The following is a 23,315-nucleotide window of genomic DNA, read 5'->3' as shown; positions in this document are numbered from 1 at the left end:
TGTATTGGCTTCTATACATATTTTCATATAGCAGATCTCTAAAGGATGCAACTGAAATACGACTTTCTTCTTAAAATGCATATTTTTGAATTGCTGTTTTATATAAAGTTCCTCTGATAAGTCTGGGAAGAGATGGGAGTAGGGATTATAAACAGAGCTTGATGTGAAGGTGTCTGTAAACGAAAAGTAAAGTGAGCAAAACTGAAGTGGGAGGTGATAATTCCCAGTCTTATAACACAAAGCAGTGGGGAGATCAAAGGGAAAGAATAGTTGGCCTGAAGCAGCACTGACTCATAGGTTAATTGAGGTCCAAACTCTTTTTCTTGCTCAGGAAAAAAAAACACACCTTCCCTGAAAATGCGTGAACCTTCGTTTCCACTAAGTAAAGGTCTCTTTCTGGCGCTGTTAGATTTAATAAAAAGCTTTTGATCAGTAGTGCAAGAATGAAGAAATATTACGTACTGAGCCTAGGTATATTTGTAATTAAATGGACTGTTAACAAGAAGAATAGTACACATGAATCCAGGATTTCAAAAAGTTACCAGTGTTAGGAATAGACATAACTCATCCATCGAAAACATTACGTTTCAGGAAAAAGCATGCAACTTGAATGTTGATTCTAATGTATCAATCACACATGTATATCTTTCACTGTGTGAATTCCCACTTCTGAAAAGAGAGGACCAATCAGCACTTCCCTGTATTTGTACAGGAGGGAAATGCGAACTTAAACTAAATACCAGCTAGGCATTAATTCTTACCCAGATGCACACTCTGAATAGAAACTTTGCCACATAGCATGTGGTCCTATGTTCAATTAGGACAGCAACCTTCAATGAATCTCTGAAGCCCCCTCTGTCTTCAAAGGACAGTGAAGTTATGTTGCTGGCCGTCCTCCTGTATGCTGCAATCCCAACCAAGCAGGATTCCAATTCCTATAGAGGTTTACATACATCAGTTTCCCAGTTGCAGATGTCCATACTCAATGTGTGGAAGTGAGGGGGCTGGGCAGCATGGCCACGTTGTCTCTTCAATACATGGGCCCCAGTTCACCTGCATAATGTGTGAAGAGGGGTTGAAAATGTACTTGAAAGTCAGAGGCTCTCATTTCAATAGCCATCATTTTTAAGCGAATTCATTTCGAGGTGGAAAGCCATTAGCACTCTTGTTAAGGAATAAATCCCAATGAGCTTCATAAAAAAAAAAAAACTCCTGTAAAGCTTTCACTTTTGTAAGGAACCTTTCTTCAACTTCCCCCAGCTCCCCTCTCCACACTTGCTCCCCTGCCAGATGTTTCTGTATTATGACTTCCATCGATCCCCATCAAGCGCAGCCAGAAATTAATGCGAATTATAGTTCAGCAACATCTGGAGGACCTCAAGTTAGCCACTCCTGCCTGAGACCTTTCCTGAGTTTCTCCAACCCTCAGAAGAGGGCTTTGGGAAAAGAAGGGGGGGCAGTGGGTATAACCCACTAGGTTAAAAAAAAAGTAGGTTATTGCAAGTTACCCATTTGGATGTTACAAATATTGAGCCACAGGAAAAAAATACAAGTGTATGTTATAAAATGAAACTGCACATATTACTGTGAACACCTGTGTGTTTCTACTGATGACAGCTGCTATAACTGAATTCTTAATGCCTGCTGCTAGGCATTTTACAAACCAGTGCATCTTCTTTAAACTGCTGTTCAAACACTGGGTGAAAGAGGATCTGCTTATTAGGACTGAACATGTGTCTGCATGCACTCAGACAGCAGGCACATATGGAACATCAACAGTATAAAGAGCAAAAAACCTTAATAGTATTTTGGGGTGGGAATGGGGGTGTAAATACACTGTAGGATTACATCCGCGGGCTCACAGGTCTGAATGCTAACAACAGTTCCTTGACAAGATATACCTATCAAGAACTTTTTATATGAATTGAAAATATTTCTCCAACTATTCAGTGTAGAACATGTCTCTTTTTTATGGTGCACATGCTCCCTGGTGTAGATATGTAGCACTGGCACCGTTCAGAAAGACACAGATCATTAGTTAGAGCTGACAGTGAAAGGAAATAAGAGCATGGAAGAAAAGGTTTCAACTGCTCCTCGTAATACCTACTAATTCCAAAATGGAAAGCCAAAGATTAGAAGCAGAATAGAATCCAGTCTGCTTATTCTGTGCAAAGGAGAGTCAAAGTGCCAAAAGCACAGCAGCAATTATGGAGAATAAATCAGCTTAAAAACAGAGTTTAGCAAATGTACCGGAAAAAAGAACAGAGCCCAGTGTAACAAATTAGCACAGGATATCAGCACAATCCACTAGGAGCTTCTTCAGCACAAACCTCACTAAAATGACTGGGAGCTGTCCAAGTGTTTGGCAGTGGTTTTCTGTAGCCCCCATTAATTCAACCGAGCTTCTACATGATGCGTTTGTGGTGGATTATGCCCTTCTTGAATTTATTCACTGTACCAATTATATTACATTAGTTTGTAGCAAATGTAAGTTCTACTCAAACTAGACCCATCAAAGTTTATGAATATGACCAACTTTGGTTAATGAATTCCAGTGGGTCTACTCTGAGCACACCTTACAGTAGCTGAATACAACCCATTACTTTATAGACTATATACATATATCTATATACATATATACATGCACAAGCCTGGAAACGTTGTCCCCCCCTCCCTCATTTTCAGTTTCATTGCCTTTACTTCATATTCTTTCTTATGGAGAATCTATGTGCAAAAATCCTACACATTGGAGATGAAATTGGTCTCTGTCCAGCTCTGATCCCTCCTGGGGATGCTGAACTAGAAAATACAACTAAGGCTGCAAGCCTCTAACACTTACCTTAGAGTAAGCTCTACAGAAGTCAGCAGGGCTTACTTCTATGGAAGCATGTATAGGACTGCATTGCAAATCCTTAGGTAGAAATTAGTCCTTAGGGAGAAAGTGCACTCCACATTATTATTAAAGCAGAGATGTAGCAGCAAGATCCCAGCTGCAATCCCATCTGTTTTCTACATATGAATTTTGATCCTAGTTTGGCAAGCTTAAACTGTATGCTAAATCAAATATATGCTAATGTTGTTTACTAAATCTGAACAAATTTATTATTTGGGAAATTATTTCCAAAGACATTGGTGCACTTGCTTATTTTAATATTGTCCATCTTCTCTCAATGAATTAGAAAAGTATTTTCAGGCTGCAATATTTTTTTTAAAAAAAAACCACCATGAGGGTTTGGCAAGACTACCAATAATACATGCCAGTACTAAGGCTTATTTATTCCCTTGCCGTTTATTATTCTGGAGACTAAGAGTAGCCAAGAGTCTTTTCAATTGCACTTCTATAACATGACAAGAGCAAGAAATTGCACTATAGATGCCCTAGGCCAACAATGGTCCCAAGGTGCCATATGAGGAATGAAAGCAGTGGAATTTAATTGTGTGCATCTATCTGTTGCCTCTATAAAAACCAACTGTTAGTTTTCAGGAAACTTTCAAGAGACCACCTTAAATTATTTTTTAAGAATTGGCCGGGGGGGGGGCGGGGGGGAGAGATATGATATTCATATCTAAGCACTCTAGCAAGGTCTCTCCATGCATGGAAGTGGGACTTTCCTGCTGCTGGCTATGACAAAAGAAAGAATCTCCCTACCCATGTAGCCTCGATCGCCATACTACTACAGCCATCATATGGAAGTTGAAGTCAATGAGTTTGCATGTGCAAAGTGTTTACTGTTCAGGGCATGGAGGACTATTCATGAGACCAAGCTACCACATGAAGGCTACTCTGCATGGCAATCCACTATTGTGCAGCAATTTGACGCACAAAACATCTGGTTTTCACTATGTTTCTTGCAGTTTGCTCTGGTGTGGCGAAAAAATCAGATGTTCCACATGTTGCACAGATACACAAAAATAGCCTGACATGTTCCATTTTAAGAATTTAAAGCAAATTATCACTCAGCCACTTGGTTTTGTGAACTGGTCTTAAGACTCTTAAATATACGTATTGAAAGTTATGTTACTCTGTGTGTGGGCAGGCTAACATCTTCTTAGTGGGTTTAAGCAGGCGGTTTAATTCTTTTTTTAGTTTCTCTTTTCAACTTTGTGTCAATATTAATCTGTTTTAAACTACGCTGTTTAAATCCGTCTCAAGGTTTTGAATGGGCGATACTGAAACTTCAATACAGTTTGATCTGAAAACAAAACAAAACTCTATGATGTGAATTCTACAGTATCCAATCCTATAACACAGGGGTAGTCAGTGTGGTGTTCACCAGATGCTGTTGGATGATAACTTGCGTCATCCCTTCCTCTGGCCTTGATGCCTGGGGCTGATGGGAGCTGGAGTCCAACAACATCTGGGGCGCCATGTTGGCTACACCTAAAAGAGCATGTCAACACTTCCTTAGCAAGGCAGAGAAGTGATGCAACACTCAGACTGTAGTACAAAGGACTCTAAGACTTTCAAAGAGTTATACTCATTAAGCATATCCAGTGATTATCTTTCTAATTTGCCTGCTGGTGGAAGGAATTCCTTACCTTTCAAAAAAATGTGCAAACTCACATTCCACTTTACTACAAGTCTCATTCAAGCAAATCTGATACGGTACTTTCTAACTCTTCTAGAATAAAAAGTGACTTTCTTCCATCTTTGCTGGGGATGCCCACTAGCTGCTTTATTCTGGAATGAAATTCATCGAGAGATATCAAAAAGATATTAAAACACATGTGGACAGATACTATGAAGACATTTCACCAAAAGGAACTTTTAACATGGATGCTGGCAGCTGCCAGGATCTCCACAGCACTTGTGGGGAAATAGGTTTTTTAAAAATATATATATATATATCTGACTATCCTTACAATATAAAAATCTCTGGAATTCAGTTATCGAGGAAAAAATAAGAATAAGTTATGGGTCTCTAAGGGACAAGAAGGCTGCAATTTCTATTCAATATGGTGGCATTTCACTTCACTACCCATTCTGGTTTTGCACAAAATTTGAAACGAGCAGAGCAAGAAACACTTGGATCCTAGAACACAGTGCTAGAGGCTCTGCATCAGGTCAAATATGCTGAGCCCCATCAGACATTTAATGAATGTCTGTTGCAATTAGCAATGAAGTGGTGTTCTTCTAGGATTTCAAAAGTGGTTTTCTTTACATTACTGCGTCCTTTTGCTATAGTTTAAAAAGTACGATGCTGGGTTTCCTTAGCAGTAAAAACTGCACTGATTTGCAGCAGTTCGTGACTGCAAGGATTAAGCTCTAACTCTTATTAATACAGCTATTTGTCTGCTGTTGTGTAAACTGTAAATCTGGCACATGATGGATGGCCCTTCCCCAAGTGCTCATTGTGCCTTGGTCTTTTATCAATTATACATGCACATGCGGAGAAAGGAAGCTACATTTTTAAAAACTGCATTTTACAAAAAAAGAAGAAGTTGTGAAGTCTGTTGTTTTGAGTCTTGAAATTAAACCATCTTTAAAACTGACTGACAAATATCTCATAATCTCAACAATCTTGTGAGACAATTCTAGTCAAAGCTAGTCTAGTCAGGTATCCATCTTGCTCTCAGAAACTACTGTTCAAGGAACCCTGAGGAATTCTGCTCAACATGATGTAAGGAAAGGCACACACATAAAGACAACAGGAACACATTTTTCAAAATGTCTTTCCCCTCCTTATTCAACTGTCGAGGAAAACAAATGCATTGTCCAGTGAAGATTATAAATGAGCACATGCCCAGCATTTACCAAAAAGAAAAAGGCTTCTGAAAAGATACGTCCTAGTGCTTAGAACTATGTTTCCTAATAAACACAAATACTTTTATTTATGTGTATTGAAACAGTGGAGTAATAATAGAAAAAAGCTGAATAATCATATTCAGCTATATCTTAGCTAATGTGATGTGTGTTACTCAATGCAACTAAAGAGACATTTACCAAATTTTAAAAACTACGCGTTCCTATTGCAGCTTTAGAGAATGGCCCTAGTGGCGCAACATAATGCTTGAACAGTTTCACAGAGGGTAGGCAATTCTTGGGATACTCTGGCCCTTGAGTGTTAAGCACGATAAAGCCGCAACAAGCTTATTAAATTGAGCTTGGATACATTTTGGTAATCAGTATGGCTGGCAAAGAATTGGTTTGTTATAATATGATCTACTCACAGCCCTAGAAGCCACCTTTTGAAACTTCCAAGCTCTTCATCCCTATGCAGAACAGAGGTTGAATCCTGACAAGACAGAAGTACTGTTTTGGGGGGACAAGGGGCGGGTGGGTGGGACTCCCTGGTCCTGAATGGGGTCACTGTGCCCCTGAAGGACCAGGTGCGCAGCCTGGGAGTCATTTTGGGCTCACAGCTGTCCATAGAGCCACAGGTTAATTCTGTGTTCAGGGCGGCTGTCTATCAGCTCCATCTGGTACGCAGGCTGAAACCCGACCTGCCTGCAGACTGTCTAGCCAGAGTGGTGCATGCTCTAGTTATCTCCCACTTGGACTACTGCAATGCGCTCTATGTGGGGCTACCCTTGAAGGTGACCCGGAAACTGCAATTAATCCAGAATGCGGCAGCTAGACTGGCGACTGGGAGTGGCCGGCGAGACCACATAACACCGGTCCTAAGAGACCCACATTGGCTCCCAGTACGTTTCCGAGCACAATTCAAAGTGTTGGTGCTGACCTTTAAAGCCCTAAACGGCCTCGGTCCTGTATACCTGAAGGAGCGTCTCCACCCCCATCACTTAGCCTGGACACTGAGATCCAGTGCCGAGGGCCTTCTGGTGGTTCCCTCACTGCGAGAAGCAAAGCTACAGGGAACCAGGCAGAGGGCCTTCTCGGTAGTGGTGCTCACCCTGTGGAACGCCCTCCCAACAGATGTCAAGGAGATAAACAAGGAGATAAACAACTACCCGACATTTAGAAAACACCTAAAGGCAGCCCTGTTTAGGGAAGTTTTTAATCTGTGATATTTTAATGTATTTTGCTATTTGTTGGAAGCCGCCCAGATTGGTGGGGGAAACCCAGCCAGATGAATGGGGTATAAATAAATAAATAACAACAACAACAACAACAACAACAACAACAACAACAACTAATTCAAGTTCTAAGCAACTTCGGCATAAAAGATTTAAGTGAAGTTTGGCCTTTCCATAAAAGGGCACAGCTGGTGCACAAACTGAAACTGGTGCAAGGCACTCTGGGCCACTGCCAGCACTGCCAAGGGCATCACGGAGTAAGGCTGTGCCCAGAAGTTGTGAAACTATTGCTTTTCACAAGAGAACACAACCTCATCAAGTACACCTAACTCCTATGTCACTCCACCCTTTGTTCACACGCACCCAGTCCAAAAGCTAGTACCAGTTACTTGTTCGCAACTTCTACTGCTTCCTGAGTTCAGAGGACAGAAACGAGAGGCTGTCATCGATACACTGGTGACACACCAGCCCAAATCCCCACATGACCTCACCCAGCAATTTTACTTTCCCTGCATTATTACCAATTATGGGGATGACATGTCCTTACCACCATATGACATGCCCCAACAGCATGGAAGCTCGGATGCTCTGTTGCTGACTTAACAAACTGGCATACTAACAACTCCTCCTCATTTTGCTAAGCTTTAACACTCAGATCTATGGGATCTTTATTACACATCATGACCATGTGTAATATTGCAGGTGTGATACTCTAAAAAACGGCTCAGACAATCTTAAAAGTAGGCATATGCCGGTGAAGCTACCCAAGCACCATTTGTACAGGAGGGGACACAACTCTTCTGCTTCACAATACTGTACTTAATCTTCTTCAACATTTCTCTCTAGATTTTCAGCAGAAGTACAGCCTTTTGAACTCGTTTATAAACTGCTCAGTTTTCAGCTGCAAAGAAAACCTTACTTGTTTGAGAATAAAAGGAAATGAATACAATGAGAGTGGGATAAGAGATCTAAGCCTCCAGTCTTTCTTGCTGCATGGGCTTCTTTATACTTTGCTGCTAACAAAAAATGGATTCCAGTCAAATCACAGCATATTGTGGGGAGGGGCTTTGCAGACACTACCCAGAGTACTGTACTTTAGCTTCTTCCTCCCCCTCCGCCCCTTAAGAAATATAGAAACTTTGCCTAAACCGTGCAAGACTTCCACATCCCTTAGGTCTTCTTTTCCTTACTGTCCATGTAGACAAGGGGCACCTAGGTCCTCAATATCCACAATATAAACAAGCACGTCACTGGACAGTTCCAGAATAGTGGGTGTTGAGGTACCCTTGGCAAAAGGCAGAGCAAGGGAGTTGTGGGGTTGTGTGGAGCCCAAGGAGCCATGGGTGGGAGATGCCCTGGAAGTCGCTATAACCTTAGTAAAAACAGTGGGTTAAAAAAAATGTAATTGATAATAAATAATCACTAAGAAATAATCACTTTTTGAAAATCAGTGGGAGTCAGTTTGATCTATATATTATTGTTTGTTCGTTTTACTGCTTCATGTTTCAAAGAAAATCTCCAAACAGTCAGCAACAGCCAAAAAATATTACAAATAGAAGACAAAAATGAAAAATACAGTAAGCTTCCACATTCTTGAGCAACACAGATAACAGGAAAAAGAAAACCAGTGCTTCACATATTTGTCTGGGGAACATTGTTGCAAGGGAGAATTGCCATACAGAGGAAGACTTTCTGCTCGATAGTCACCTACTTCACTTTGCCAGGCAGGGACATAGGGTGAAAAACCTTCTGAAAAAATCTTTATAAATGTCAGGTTGATGTGGGGTGAGGAGGTCCACTGGGTACCTCAAACCCAAGCCACCTAAGGCTTTAAAATTTAGCATCAGCAATTTGAGCTGCTTCCAGAAGCAGCCAGCAGCCAGTGTAGTTCTTTTAAGACTGATGAGGTATGTACAAACCAACACAACCAAGCTAAGCATCTTGAAGCTACATTGTAAAATCTTGTGAGTTTCCAAACCCTCTTCAAGGACAGCCCCACATAAATATTGTACAATGGCCTCTGGGCGTGTACAAGTGAGTTAGTCAGAAACAAAGGTGCCCCTGGGGAATAAATCCTATGTGGCCTGAAGCATTTTATTTGTGGGGAAGGAGAGGGGGGAAATATTTTACTCCCATACACTGTTTGGCAAAGGCACTGCAAAGTTGGCATATCACAATAATGTTATTTTTTTAATTTAAAAAAAATCATTCATGAACTCAACTTTGGGGTGTGTGAGTGTGAGTGAGTGAGTGAGTGAGAGAGAGAGAGAGAGAGAGAGAGAGAGACCCAGTCTCTTTCTCTCTCTGTGTGTGTGCACGTACACATGTGCACACACACGCACACACACATACACAAATACAAATAGAAGGTGTGCATGGTTTAAATCACAGTAACCTTTAACAGATCGCAACAGCCTTATAAAAGCCTTCAAACTAAAATGTGAGAGGACTTCAGTCCAGGTAAAATATTATTACTACCCTTTGGACATAATATCTGGGGCTTAAAAAGCAATTTTAGAATTTCACTTTTCCTACATTCCACAAGATTCATAGTAGGCATTGCCTGATTGGCCTTTTTGGAGTACTTAGAAGCACAATGCTACCAAATAACAACAAAAGTAACAGAAGCAACTCTTTCTTGGTGCTGTTGCATACCTTATCCAAACAACAACAACAACAACCACACACACACACACACACACACACACACACACAGATGTCTCACATTCAGCCTGATCAGCAACTAGCCACAAAATCAATATTCTGTGTGCCACTTGGTTTTTAAAGCTAAAGACTTTTTGTATTCAGGTTTGTAGCTGGATACATACTTTTAAAATTGTTTCTTTGTGTAGGAGAGTTAAGCATGTGCTTAACTTTCTCCCATTAAAGGTGACTGGGTTGCTGAATCTGTGGCTGGCTTCCACCCTAAGAATCTGCTCTTTATGAAAAAAAAGTTTGAAAACAAGCATCTTGTCATCCTCTGATTCATCTATCCACCAGGGCTACTTAAATACAAAATCTCTTGCATGACAGGACTGCCCCCTTGTGTTATGTTAGATCCAATTGGTTTTAGATAGATTCAGAAGGTGACTCATAAGCTTTATATAAAAAATAAAAAAAATCCTTCACCTTAGACACCAACTAAGTTTGTCATTGGTATGAGCTTTCGTGTGCATGCACACTTCTGGTTTGTTTCGACTACGTCAGACAAACACGGCTACCTACCTGTAAGCTTTATATAGAAACTGATGGGGGTTTTTTTCCCATTTGTGCTCAGCTAATTTCTAAACCTCTAATAAAATAAAAAAATTCCTTCAGTAGCACCTTAAAGACCAACTAAGTTTTTATTTTGGTTTGAGCTTTCGTGTGCATGCACACTTCTTCAGATACAGTGAAATGGGAGTCCCCAGGCACTTATGTACAGAAGGGGTGGGCATGGGGAGGGGGGATCACTCAGAAGGGTGGTGGAAATGGGTGATTGACTGACTGATAGCTGTTGATGACCGAAAACGACTGCAAATGGTTTTGCATGAAAAAGCAAGGGTTGAGATGGCTGAAGATCGCTTATCATGTATAATGAGATAAGAATACGATATCTCTGTTCAAACCAGGTCCCTCCATGGTTTTGAGCTTGGTGATAAGTTGTAATTCAGCAACTTCTCTTTGCAGTCTATTTCTGAAATTCTTTTGTAGTAAGACAGCTACTTTGAGATCTTGTATAGAATGTCCTGGGAGATTGAAGTGTTCTCCTACTAAACCTCTAATAGTTAGAAATTCTGTACTAAGATAGAAACAAAATGAGATGGGACTGTAGTTTCCTGGGAAATGTCATTGTAGTAGTTGCATCCAGTGATTCAGTCACTTCAAAAAGCAGACACTGTACAGCTTCTCTAAAATAATAACATTCTGAGCTGCTTTAAATAATTTATAAAAAAAAACTTTGCAGAAAATATACAAAAGATGAATTTTGTAATGAGTTTTCCCTATGAGCAAATCAGTTACTTCTCCCTTTACAACACTGCTAAAATAAGCCTCTTATTCTCTATCCCAGGGGCACAGGAAGCTGCCTTAAGACCAAGTCAGACTACTGGTTCATCTGTCTCAGTATTATCAACCATGACTGGCAAAAACTCTCCAGAGTTTCAGGCCAGAGTCTTTCCCACTTCTACACGGAGGTGCTGTGAGGAATGAATCTTCCACATGCAAAGCAGCAATGCCTCTGTGGTACCAGCACCCACTATATAGTACAGATTTGGGATTGAACAGCTAGGTCATGGGTAGGCAAACTAAGGCCCAGGGGCTGAATCCGGCCGAATCGCCTTCTAAATCCAGCTCACGGACAGTCCGGGAATCAGCGTGTTTTTACATGAGTAGAATGTGTGCTTTTATTTAAAATGCATCTCTGGGTTATTTGTGGGGCATAGGAATTTGTTTATATATTTTTTTCTTCAAAATACAGTACTGCCCCCCACAAGGTCGGAGGGACAGTGGACCGGCCCTCTGCTGAAAAAGTTTGCTGACCCCTGAGTTAGGTGATTTAAATCAATCAATTAAGGAGACATCTGAATTTCAATAGTAATAGTGTAAAGGCTGCTGGTGTCACAAACCTCTTGCTGCCTGCCTTACCATTTGCATAACTAGGCACCACTGGGGCCATCCTAGTAATATTGTCACAGGGATGAACTAGAGCCGAGGGCTAGACTGCCACCCAGTTTCATTCTGAAAGGCCTTTCAGTGCTTCTGGAGAATGCTCAGATTTTGGAACATCTTTGGTAGGAATTCTGCGGTTATGGAGCAGTCACTAACCACTTTCCTTTAACTGCCTATGTCTGAACATTCAGATAAAGAGATAATGGTAAGGAAGTCGGGGGGGGGGTGATACAGTACAGGCACTCTCTTGGGTATGTGGGCTTGAGGGCGTTCTGGGGTCATACTTAAAACCAATGTTTACCAGGGCACATTTCGGCAAGTCTGCATTGCTTTTGTTGGTTGTAGCCAACAAAATCATGCTCACCACTGAAACCAAATGACGAGTCAGTTTTGTCCATTCATTCTGATGAGCCTCCTCTGAATACGGCATAGCTGCACAAAGCCCACTGTTACTCAGAACTGCTGCTGCTTCAGTGCAGCATTTCTGCTTCTCACCTACTCAGTTCTATTCCACTATGTAGTTCCTAAAGGGAAAGGCACATCCGCAATGCTCTCTCCCAGGTGAATGTTTCAGGTAACCTAAATGAAGACTTTTACCTCCTCCTGCCCTGCCAGATTTCAGGTGACACCTCTTCTTCCTATACCAGCAAAGTCATTCAAGGTGAAGAATTGGATGGACTTGGAGAAGTATGGGGCTTTGGTTTAGAGGAATTATACTCTTTCCATGTCAACACAATATATAAGCTTATGTCTGCATCAGCACCAATACCATTATCCACTAAGCAGTTGTGCAGATGTTTTAGGGATCGGCTGTGTACAGCAGGACTTCTGTTGCTCTTTTCCAAAGACCAGCCCCCTGTGCAACTACTGTTCAAAAAATGACCACAAAAATCCTGCTGTACACATGGGTCTATCCTTCACACTTCTCTGGACAGAAGCCTATGTTTTTGCCAATATTGAGTTTCATAGCACAAGTTGTTTCCAGCTGTGATGTGCAACCTCTGGGAGTTTCAAAAATGGTCCAAATGGCCATTACATACTCTTTTTGGTTTAAGTATTTTTTTTTAAAAAAAATGAAACTGGTTTAATAATGGTTTAATAATTTAATGTTGTCGAGAGATAGCATTAAAATAAGATTATGAAGATATCTAGTGGATAAAGACTCTCCCCCTGCCCCTGCAAAAAAGGACACTGTTGTGCAGCACGTAAATCTCCTGATGCACTTCCTATTTTTAAGCAAGGAACATTACAAACGATCACGATATTAATAAAAGTACCATTTCCATTACGGCAAAGGGTGCGGGTAAAATGCATTCCAATATTATTATTTAAATGTGCGCCTAAAATTTGATACGGGCAGGATTGGTTTAGATTTATAAAATGAAAAGCAGATGGTTTCAGAATAACTGCTAAAATCACTACAGCTTTATTACCCTTCAGTAGCTGCTCCCCATTTATTTCAATTGAGGCCAACTACCTAGGGCCAAGAGTGCAACTGCTGCTTGCGGTGTGATTTGCTCATTCATTCCAACAAAATTCAGCGAGGAATTCTGGGTTAGAAACTGGCTGCAGAAAAAGGTCACTGCAAGCTTATCGCCTAGGTTGGATAAGCAGTCTTGGCTGTGTAATATTTTAATGAAATGGAGCAACATGGGTTCACAAAGAGTCTGACACGACTAAACGACTAAACAACAACAACAACCCCCTAGCAAATTATTCTGATGCATTTCCCCATATCTCCTGCGTGTCATAACTTCATATGGTGGACTTTAAGGAGTGCCTTGGAAAACCTCATAAATCATGAGCCAACGAAGCAGAAAGCAAGCCAGAATATAACAAGTTAACACTGCACTCCAGCTTAGGGGGGGGGTGCAGTGTTTTAAAAAAATAATAAAATAGAAGAGGTGCTTTGGGTGCCAGACCAAGATGTCTGCCATGGGCAACAAAAAAAGATGTGCTGGTACTCCATACTGGTGAGTACCATCAAAGAAAAAGCACCAGGGGTATATGAGAGCTCCAATGCACACTTGGGACTCGTGGGCTTGAAAGAGCTCCCTTACTTATTTCAAAGGAAGGAACAAATCCTAGCTCACAGTGAGAGAGGTGCACATGGATGTGTACACATGTAGGTTCACATAATGAACCCCTCCACTGAAACTAATGAGAAACATTAATTTTGCACCAGAAAGCTATATATAGACGTAAGCATATACAGTTATCCAGAATGAGCTGCAAACTGGGGGAACTGGTCGAACCAATCCACATTTATATACACTAATAGATTGAAGTATCCCACCAAAACTGCACAGATCCATCTTCTGATAAGAATCTTCACATTCATTAGGCATTTAATGTGTGCCTATAGTGGAGGTCAATCCTAAATGTAAAGCACACAAAGCTTTTTTATTTTAGATACTTTGTGTGGTGGAAAACTAAAGGTTATGAATTGTTGCCACCTCCAGTTAATTACATTTGAAAAACATCTAGCAGAATGCATGGCAGTCACAAACTGAACCTTCTATTTTGAACCTCAGTTCTAGAAACTTGGCTGATTTATTTGTAAGGAAATTTTGCCAAAGGGTTTTGATTATCTTGCACACATTGAAGAAAATGTTTAGATCCAGCTGACTAAGGTGGTTGAGAGCATGCCACAGCCAAGCTCAAATGCTGTTATTGTTTTCTAAGCAAGGAACACGGGTTCAAGAGGGGAGCAACATGGAACAGAGAAGGTGTAGGGAGATGGGTGCTTAGCTATTTCCTTATATTTTTTTCCTTCTCTGCTTCAAATCCCCCCTCCAACCTGTTTTCCGTTTAAAAAGAAAAAGAAAAAGAAAGTACTGTATCAGGGTATAATAAGTAGTTTAAGATTGCAGCAAACTTTCTCTTGGAATATTAGCTGCCAATGTTACTATGTGTAATATTTTACATAAAGTACTATGTACATAATACCCAATATTAATTATAGTATGGTCAAAAGACAAATTTACTGACTTTACACAGAAGTGATGATAAGAATTCAATGAAGTAAATAAATATGGGGCAACATCTCTCATCCCAACTCCTGCATTTGCATTTATTGCTCTGTGTGGTGTCCAAAATAAACATGGATAAAGTCAGGGCACAAGGCAGCTGCTCATTGGCCTTGCATTAGATGAGCCTTGCGCTTCTGAATATTTAAGCAGCTGGAGTCTACTTTAATTACTTAACATCAGTCAAGTAAACCAACTCATGGAAAACAAGGAATCTAATATTAATCTACAGCATGAAAGCAACAGCTGTCTTTACTACTTTAAAGTGGTAGAACATCAACATACAAGTGTATGCATCTGCTACAAGGTGTATTTTTTTTATTGTTTTATTTGCCAAAGGAAATAACATTCTCTTCTGTTGGCCTGTAAATGTGCCATGTCAGTGTTTGCCATTGCTATGTAACTGATTCAGAGCATGAAAACTAATCCCATCAGAAATATCCCAGTATAGTTTGTAGGAGGATTATAGTATGGTTTCCTAACCTCCTTTTTTTGCCCAGATCCCCCTCCCCAACCTGCATTTAAAGATAGCAGCCTGTCCTCTGCCAATTCATTCTCTGCCAATCAAAGAAATGGAAACCCAGTAAACCATCCAATGGCCAGCTTAGCACAGTATCTCTTTTTTTCCTATTCTGCACATAGCTCCTGTCCTGAGGAAAGCATAAGTGTTGTGTGCCTAAAAGCATTTAGCCTCTAAATGCTTTTATTATGTTACATAAAGAATAGTTAGAGCTTGCCCATTATCCTGAGATCTCAGGTTGTGGAACAATTAAAAAAACACAATTTAAAACAACAAATATATTGTTTTTAGACTAGAATATACACATGTGAACTAAAAGGCATGTGTAAGGCAATAGTAATGGCATCATAATAATAATTTGTATGCTAACATAGTATACAACTACCATAGTTTCTTATTTCCCCTGCCTCTTAGGTGGGGTGGGGATGAAGGTTGTTTATTTAAAAGTCTGTAAAGGATGGAATACTGTGTGACAAAGATCTAATTACGTAACACAGAAGGAAATAGGATTCATGCGGAACAAGTTTGATTGTAACACGTCAGAAAACTGTTGTTTCATGCCTGATCTTTGGCTGTATGCTTGCTTTGATTGCTGCTGTTCAACTCATCTCTGCAATTAACCATCAAGTTGTCTGTGTGCAAATCACATTTTAAATGTTGTTAGCTGCCCTGCAAACAGAGTTGTGGTGACAGCAGGTCAGTCATTATATCTGACCACTTGAAAGTGAATAAGCTGTATTTGCTCAGACTTTACAAGGGCCTTTGGAAATGAGGGAGGAAGATAAAAGTAGGAATCATTTACAATATGAGCCATCTTGTCAGCGCAAATAAGGATTCCTCCACACCACAGAGATTACAAATGTTTGCTCTGGACATAATGTATCATTAAACTAAGAAGCTGCCTCCGAATCACAAAGGTGAATAATCAAATTACCAGGAATAAACAAAGGCACAGCCATTGTATATACAAAACTCAAAGTGTCACAAACCCAACATCTTTTTGGCTATGAGATTTTGCAACTAGTTGGCGTATGTACATTGGTGTATATATTCTCTAAAATGACTGGATCATTATCCTTCTTGGCAGGGGTCTTCTGTAACAAAAACACTGCAACTAACCTCAACTGTGTAAGGAAATGATGGTGGTGGTGGTGGTGATGATGATGATGATGAAGAAGAAACATTCCTGCAGCTCACTACCTAGGGTGGGGCCTGCTGACTTTTCACTGGGAATGGAAAAACTGCATTTCAGGTGAGTACAACTGTGCTTCTCCCCATTCCCATTCCCAGTTCCAGGTCAGCAGGGATGAGATGTACAATAGCTAACCTCCCTAGGGCAGGTTAAGGCTGTAGGAGCTAAGGCAGGAGGAACTTCTGCAGGATCCTCTGGCCAAATACTGCCTTGGCTAAGGTGTATGTGTATGGTAAAGGTATATTGGCAGCAGGGGCCAGGGGGATGGGAAATGCAATCCACCCGTTTGACATACAATATGAACAGGGAATATCTTTTAAATCTCATTTGTCTCCTTAGTCAATTCACACAATTCTTCAGAAAATGGTGTTCATGCTAAAAAGAAGCTTTGTAAGATTTAATCTGAGCCGGGCGATGGCGTTCGTGCCAAAATGAAAAGAGTGTTGTAGTGCAGCAGCCCTGCCAGGCTTCTCCAGCATTCCCACTCTGAGAATGGAAGAAACTGGGCTGCTTCTCCCGTCCCTTTGCTGAGAGGGAAAGGGAGGAAAGACAAAAGTGCCAAGGCTAAAAAGAGGAAAATGCAGAGCATTTCCATATATCTATGGAATGAGGAAAGAAAAACCGCCTAACTAAGCTGTTAAAAAAATAATTTATAAACCTAAGGAGATCAGTGAGAGCTAATGGTGACTGGCTGCACTCAATGAAGGCAGGAGCAGAACTGTGGGATGGGACCCATACCTCCCTAAAGGTTGCTGCCTGCCTTCGACCAGGGGGAGGTCATCTGCCCCCCTTGCTGACCTGGATCTGGGAATGTGAAAATCACTTAGCACAATGTGATCCTCACAAGCAGTAATAGTGCTTTTCATGGAGAAGAAATGTAAGTTCCTGCAGTAAATCAAATAAACTGGCATAAATGGCTTAATTGTTAAGAGCGTTGGAATTGGGAGACCAGATATTGTTGGTCTATTGGGTGTGGGGAAGATACCACCCCCTGTCCCTTATACTTCCTAAAGCTCTAGCTCTATTCTTATTTCTCCACTATTGGCACTCTGACAAAGCTTGAGGGCTGTCAGATAGGGAGGATGAACCTGCCACCTCCCTTTCCCCACAATTTAAATAAATAAACCTATTTGGCAATTGTATGGCTCTTGGGAATTTTACAGAAAGGGAACAAATCTTTGCAAGCCCTTTCATAAATCTCCCATCTGTCAGAGGCTCCAACTGCAGTGGAAGTGACTGATACTCCGACTGAGGCTCAGTTTACATCACCACAAAGGGTACTGTATCTTGGCACTCCTCCTCACCTTGATCTTGCTAAATCAGGCAATGGGAGTTCAGAGAAAGACTCCCCTTTGAGGATGCCCCAAATATTATATGATGAACAGGAGTCCTCTGTATAGGTCAGGCCATAAAGGGTCCTCCCAGACTGTTGCTATTTTGGGGTGGCATCCAATTGCACACCAGGAAATTCAGGTTGCACAATCCAATTTGATTTGGGGCTGGTGCACAACAAAACACGGGGGGAAAGAAAGTGACTGGAAAGGGTAGGGTAACATTTGCTTGACGCAGTGCCATCTAGCCTCCCCGCAACCAAATCAAACGAATGCTCTGAAAACAGCAGGCATAATCAGATCTCCCCAGAAACAAATCTGAATTAATGCTCAATAAACAGGTCATCTGGAAGCGACCTCAGAGTGTGTTCATGATCCCAAGTGTGTTGTGCTTAGAAACACATCTGTGATACTGCCCTGAAGCAAAACCAGTTCTGCTCTTGCTCACCAATTCATGCAATTCATGCTAAAGCAGCATAGTATTATATTGCTCCAAGACATAACCATGCATCAAAGAAGAACTGCTGCATCTGGCTGGAGTTCGAAGGCAAATGCAGGTGTGAACAAAAGCTACTATGCTGCTGCTGAGATTGGGGTCAGCAGCACACATTATGGCACCGAGTCAGGTTATGGCCCCTACTCATGTTGCGGCAGTGCATTGGATCCAATCATGAATCTACCCCCTTCTCACTTTCCTTAATGCGGACAGGCATGTATGCTTCATAAACGTGGCCATGATTGAGTTAGAGAGACCCCAGAGACACCCTTAACTAAGTGCGATTTTCACAAGGCTGCTGCTGGCTTACTGCTCCTGGACCCCTGGGATATTCCTGACGTACTTGTGATGAAACAGACAAGTACTAGTTGCAAGAGTTTCTCCATCCTTCCCAAGTAAGTGGAAACAGAGATTTTAAACACATTCTTTAATCTGACTCTTACCAAGAAAGTTTCCTGACAGTACAGTAGGTAACCAATATTTTTGCCAGGTGATTTATATTGCCTGTCAAAGGGAAGTAATTTTATGCTCTCAGGTGAAATCTGTTTGCAGATCCTTTTTGCCAATCACATGCCTGCAATTCACACAGCGGCTCTTACTCACGCCTTTGTGGTTATGGAATCAGTTTCTTTCATACACGCTCATTTTCATGGCCCCTGGGGCATATTAATTTATATGCAGCACTACAGTCCAAGATTCAACAGCACATTATTCTTTCTGGTTCCAAAGCCCTTCATTCTCTAACCAGGAGTTACAGTGTTATGCAGCTGGGCTATAAAATATTCTTCATGCTGATATGTCTCTTATAGAGCATGGATCACTTTTACAGTCTGAACTGAAGCTGCATTTGATCTGACTTTTACATGCTAATTGGTTTACATGGATTGGCTAGATATTTTTGAAATGTACTATGGAGCCCTTTGGAATGCTTGCATGAAGGATTATACCAATGCAGCCTTTTAAATTTTAAGAGCTACTAGTTTACAGCGTTCCAGCAAAACAGACTACTTAAAAGAAAAACTGGGAGGAAGAAACACGTCAAGTCACAGTTATAAGAGCATAAAAAAGCATTTGTTTATGGATTCCCTTGAGAAATAAATCCTCATTGTTAATTATGTCAAGTTGCAATTTTCTTTACAAAGTTATTTGTAACCAGAAACCACTTTTGTTTTTATTATAGTAGAACTATATATGCCATAGCTGCCAAGTTTTCCCTTTTCTCACGAGGAAGCCTATTCAGCATAAGGGAATTTCCCTTAAAAAAAGGGATAACTTGGCAGCTATGATATATGCCTGCATTTCTGTGTTTGTGTACTATCTAGATTGATACATGGATAGTTTATACAGTAAGCCTGCTGGGGTTACGTTCCAGGGATCGTGCCTAAAGCCATAATTGCGTACAGTATAGTCAAAACACATAGAGTTTGGTGACATTGACAAGGATACATAGGAAGAATAAGATGCAATACGTAAATATTGCACAAAGAGTTTAATAGGAAGCTAGGAATGATCTTCATTTGATCACACCTGAGCCAAGTCTGTTTATGCAGACCCTCATAATCCACAACATGTCCTGGCACCTCTCTGGACAACAGGTGGATTCAATCTGAGTACTACAATGGGACCTCGGGTTGCGAACGTGATCCGTGCGGGAGGCACGTTCGCAACCCGCAGCACCGCATCTGCGCACACACGCGACACGATTTGGCGCTTCTGTGCATGCGCAAAGCGCAATATAGTGCTTCTGCGCATGTGCTGAAACCTGGAAGTAACCCATTCCGGTACTTCCGGGTTCAGCGTGTCCGTAACCCGAAAACGCACAACCCGCAGCAATCGCAGCCCGAGGTATGACTGTACTGCAATGGTGCTGTTATTCTCCATACCCCATCACTGCTATTTTAACAGGAATAATTTCACACTGTTCAGAGCTTAAGAGAAATGTCCAAACAGGGCATTAGCAGTTCAGGCGCAACATGACACATCTCTAAACACAAAAACCAGTGCCATCTAAGAACTTTTCGTATAGCAATCCGCAGCATTAGCTAAAAGTAAAAAGCATATCTCATAACTCAATAACCAATGCAGTATGTTTTGCTTAAAGTGAACACTATCCACCAGGTGCAATGTGGCATAAAAGTCAAATTTGTTCCATGAGCAGAATGGATAACTTTTTAATGGATATCGGAGACAGCATACATTAATTTCTACACAGAATGATTTTACATAAATGACTATAAGGTTGATCTAGGATTATATTTTAGCTTATAGCATGTTCTGGCTGAACTTGTCTGGAGCAAATGAGATCATAATTCAGAAATCTGTGACTTACTGTGAGATGTGAGTTATTGGGGTCAGCAAAGTTTCACCTTCCAGGTCGAGTTCATCAGCAAAGCTGTTAGTCCTAATGAATGGTCCTGTGTTTGTATCTAAAAATGGAGAGTTTCTTTTCACTGTGAAAAAGAAACAGGCAGGTAAAGATTAAGCTTGCTAGTAGGCAAAAGGCAGAATACTTTTTCTTTGGTTGGTCCATGATTCTGGAACATCCAGTTAACCTCCATAAAGTTACCACACTAGTTTGAAAACCCACTTATTCTTGGTGGCTTTCTCATGACTGATATTCTTATCTAATTATTGTGCTCCTTTTGATGGTTTTTAAAATTTTGTTTTATTTCTGGACTGGGTATGTACTTTCTACATACACACATAATTTTATTTGTATGCTGCCTTTCCGCAGTTCAAACCATGCTCAAAGTGGCTTACAGCATAAAAAGAACATATAATCATAATATAACAGAAGTAGTCAAACCATAATTTATTTATTTTTTAATGCACAACCAAACTGAACCATTTCTACATAAATCACAAGACCTAAAATAAAGATACAAATAACTAACGGTAGCAACAACCCTCACCTCAACAAAATCCCCTACAAACCCAGCCTACGAGTCTGGTCAGCAGCCTCACTTTTTGTAGCTGGAGTCAGTCAGGGCCCCAGCATCCCAGGCCAGGTGGAAAACACCTACAAGGCAGGGAGCATGTATTCCAGGACTCTTTGGCCCCTTTAAAATACTGGTACTATGAATCTAGAGTACTCATGAACAGAATTCTGCTCATGCAAAGCACCACTGGAGGTGAAAAGCTATTCTGCAGGGTTTGGGGACCCTCCAGAACAGTGTGGAAGGTGGCAAGAGGAGCTGCAAGGACAAGGAAGAATAAGCAAAAATCACCTCCTTCCTTTTCATTCATCTGAAAATGGAAGCAACATATCCATTTGCAAAAGAACAAGTCTGGATCCAACTCAGTATAAATACCTAGTGGTAGTCCCAGTATTTATTTGTTTAAGACTAGAAGTAAATTACAATCTCCAACTGGTTTTGTTTCAGCTTTGTATCTTCAGTACAGTGGTACCACGGGTTACAAACACCTCGGGTTACAAACAGCTCATGTTACAAACTCCAATAACCCGGAAGTAGTATCGTACCTCGAGTTAAGAACTTTGCTCCAGGATGAGAACAGAAATCGTGCGCTGGTGGGACGGCGGCAGCAGGAGGCCCCATTAACTAAAGTGGTACCTCAGGTTAAGAACGGACCCCCCGGAACAAATTTAGTTCGTAACCCGAGGCACCACTGTATAGTTCTATCTTCTGAACAGAAAGGAAACCCTAATCTGTCCCATAAATGGTAACAGAATGGGTGAAATGTAGTGTCTACAAGCCCAGAGTTGAGCAAATGAAGCAAAGAGATGCAAGATTTACCTGGAGAAGGGGGAGAGCTGGGAGATGGCTGCTCTGTAGAAAAGGATGACCAGGAATGCTGTCGGACTGAGTGAACAGGTGACAGGAGGGGTAGGGGAGACAGTGCACAGAACACCGAAAAAGAAAGGAAGAAAGTCAAGAGAGGCAGTAATGCAATCCAAGCCAAAATTGCATCAGTTAATCTTTAAGCAACAGGAAAACAGGTATTAAAAATATTTCTTGCAAGTAAGGCACATGACCAATATGTTTCTCTTCCTTATAATTTAAAACTACTCTAATACACGTTGAGCCTTCTTGCATTTTTGAACATTAGGTAAGTAATATCATTATGACTTCTTAAATATTTCTCTCATGTCCTTGGCTATTTCACCTTATTCACTTTTCCATTCCAACCCCCCTCATTTCCCCCCTACATGGGTACTGTATTATCCTAGAGAACGAGAATAGAAAAGGCCTCCTGTAATTTCAGTAACCTCTACTATGGAAGGTATATAGACATTTTGTCCCACTACACTTATGTTAAGGGGAAACTTTGTAAGCCTCCTTAAATTTTGGGAGAAATGTGGAAGAGAAATGTGTGAAGATACATTCAGAATAGATGTTTTCTACAGATAAACAATGGGTAAGATTTCATAAGAGGTTAGAAATCAAACTTCATCACAGATTCAGATTGATTCATCGGACTAAGCAGGTTTGAGATTTTAGCCACGGCAAGATCTGCAAATGTTTAAGGCTTCTTAATAAAGTGTTGCTTATTTAATAGGTTTTTAAAACTTACCAGCTGCTTATAACTTTAGTCACTGATTTTATGGCTGAGTTATACTTTATGCACTTGAGTAAAACAAAGTAACCCACAGATTTTAATTTAAATAAATAATTTACTCCTTATTTTTTTGGGGGGGAGCTTCCATGTATTCTTTGCTTAAACACAACCAGAGCCCATCTTTAAAAGAATCAATAGGTGAATTATTCTATGTCTAATTTAGTTATTTTAATATAATATAATTTCAAGTTTCAGCTAACCTCGATGTCCTATACATTATCCAGTAAACATCTTAAGGACATTATCCTGTAAACATTAAGTTCTTTTAGGTCTTACTGGGAATTCAGTGGGAAAATTTAACCACATTCTTAACTATATCCCATTGTAACTTGAGATTTAAAGGTGATACATCTATGATGAATCATGCCCTAAATCTCCCACCCCCCCTCCCGCCATTATAAAAATATGACTAAAGTTTTGAACCTTTTTTAAAATAAGGAAAATATTCGTTGCAGTTAGGAATTCAAGAAATGTAATGAGCTGAGATTCTTAGGCTGCCATTCTCTGCAAACAGGTATCTGAAGAAGTGTGCACGCACACG

At 40.7% G+C, this 23,315-nt stretch overlaps 1 protein-coding gene across 2 annotated transcripts in view; it reads right to left on the bottom strand.

The window, feature by feature from the left end:
- Window positions 1-23,315, bottom strand: part of KCNQ1 (potassium voltage-gated channel subfamily Q member 1) — a 293,005-nt gene that overhangs the window by 163,514 nt on the left and 106,176 nt on the right. Inside the window, exons 11-12 of one of the 2 annotated variants that reach the window (XM_035120964.3) lie at window positions 21,952-22,017; window positions 20,526-20,646 (exon numbers count right to left, since the gene is read on the bottom strand). In XM_035120964.3, the coding sequence (XP_034976855.1) occupies window positions 20,526-20,646; window positions 21,952-22,017 (187 nt within the window). The remainder of the gene's footprint in view (window positions 1-20,525; window positions 20,647-21,951; window positions 22,018-23,315) is intronic. The other variant, XM_035120972.3, reaches the window with a different exon arrangement.

Source organism: Zootoca vivipara, chromosome 1, assembly GCF_965207765.1.
Source record: "Zootoca vivipara chromosome 1, rZooViv2.hap1.1, whole genome shotgun sequence".
Lineage (NCBI taxonomy): Eukaryota > Metazoa > Chordata > Lepidosauria > Squamata > Lacertidae > Zootoca > Zootoca vivipara.
The sequence above is the reverse complement of the archived record's forward strand: the minus strand, read 5'-3'. Positions and strand labels throughout refer to the sequence as shown.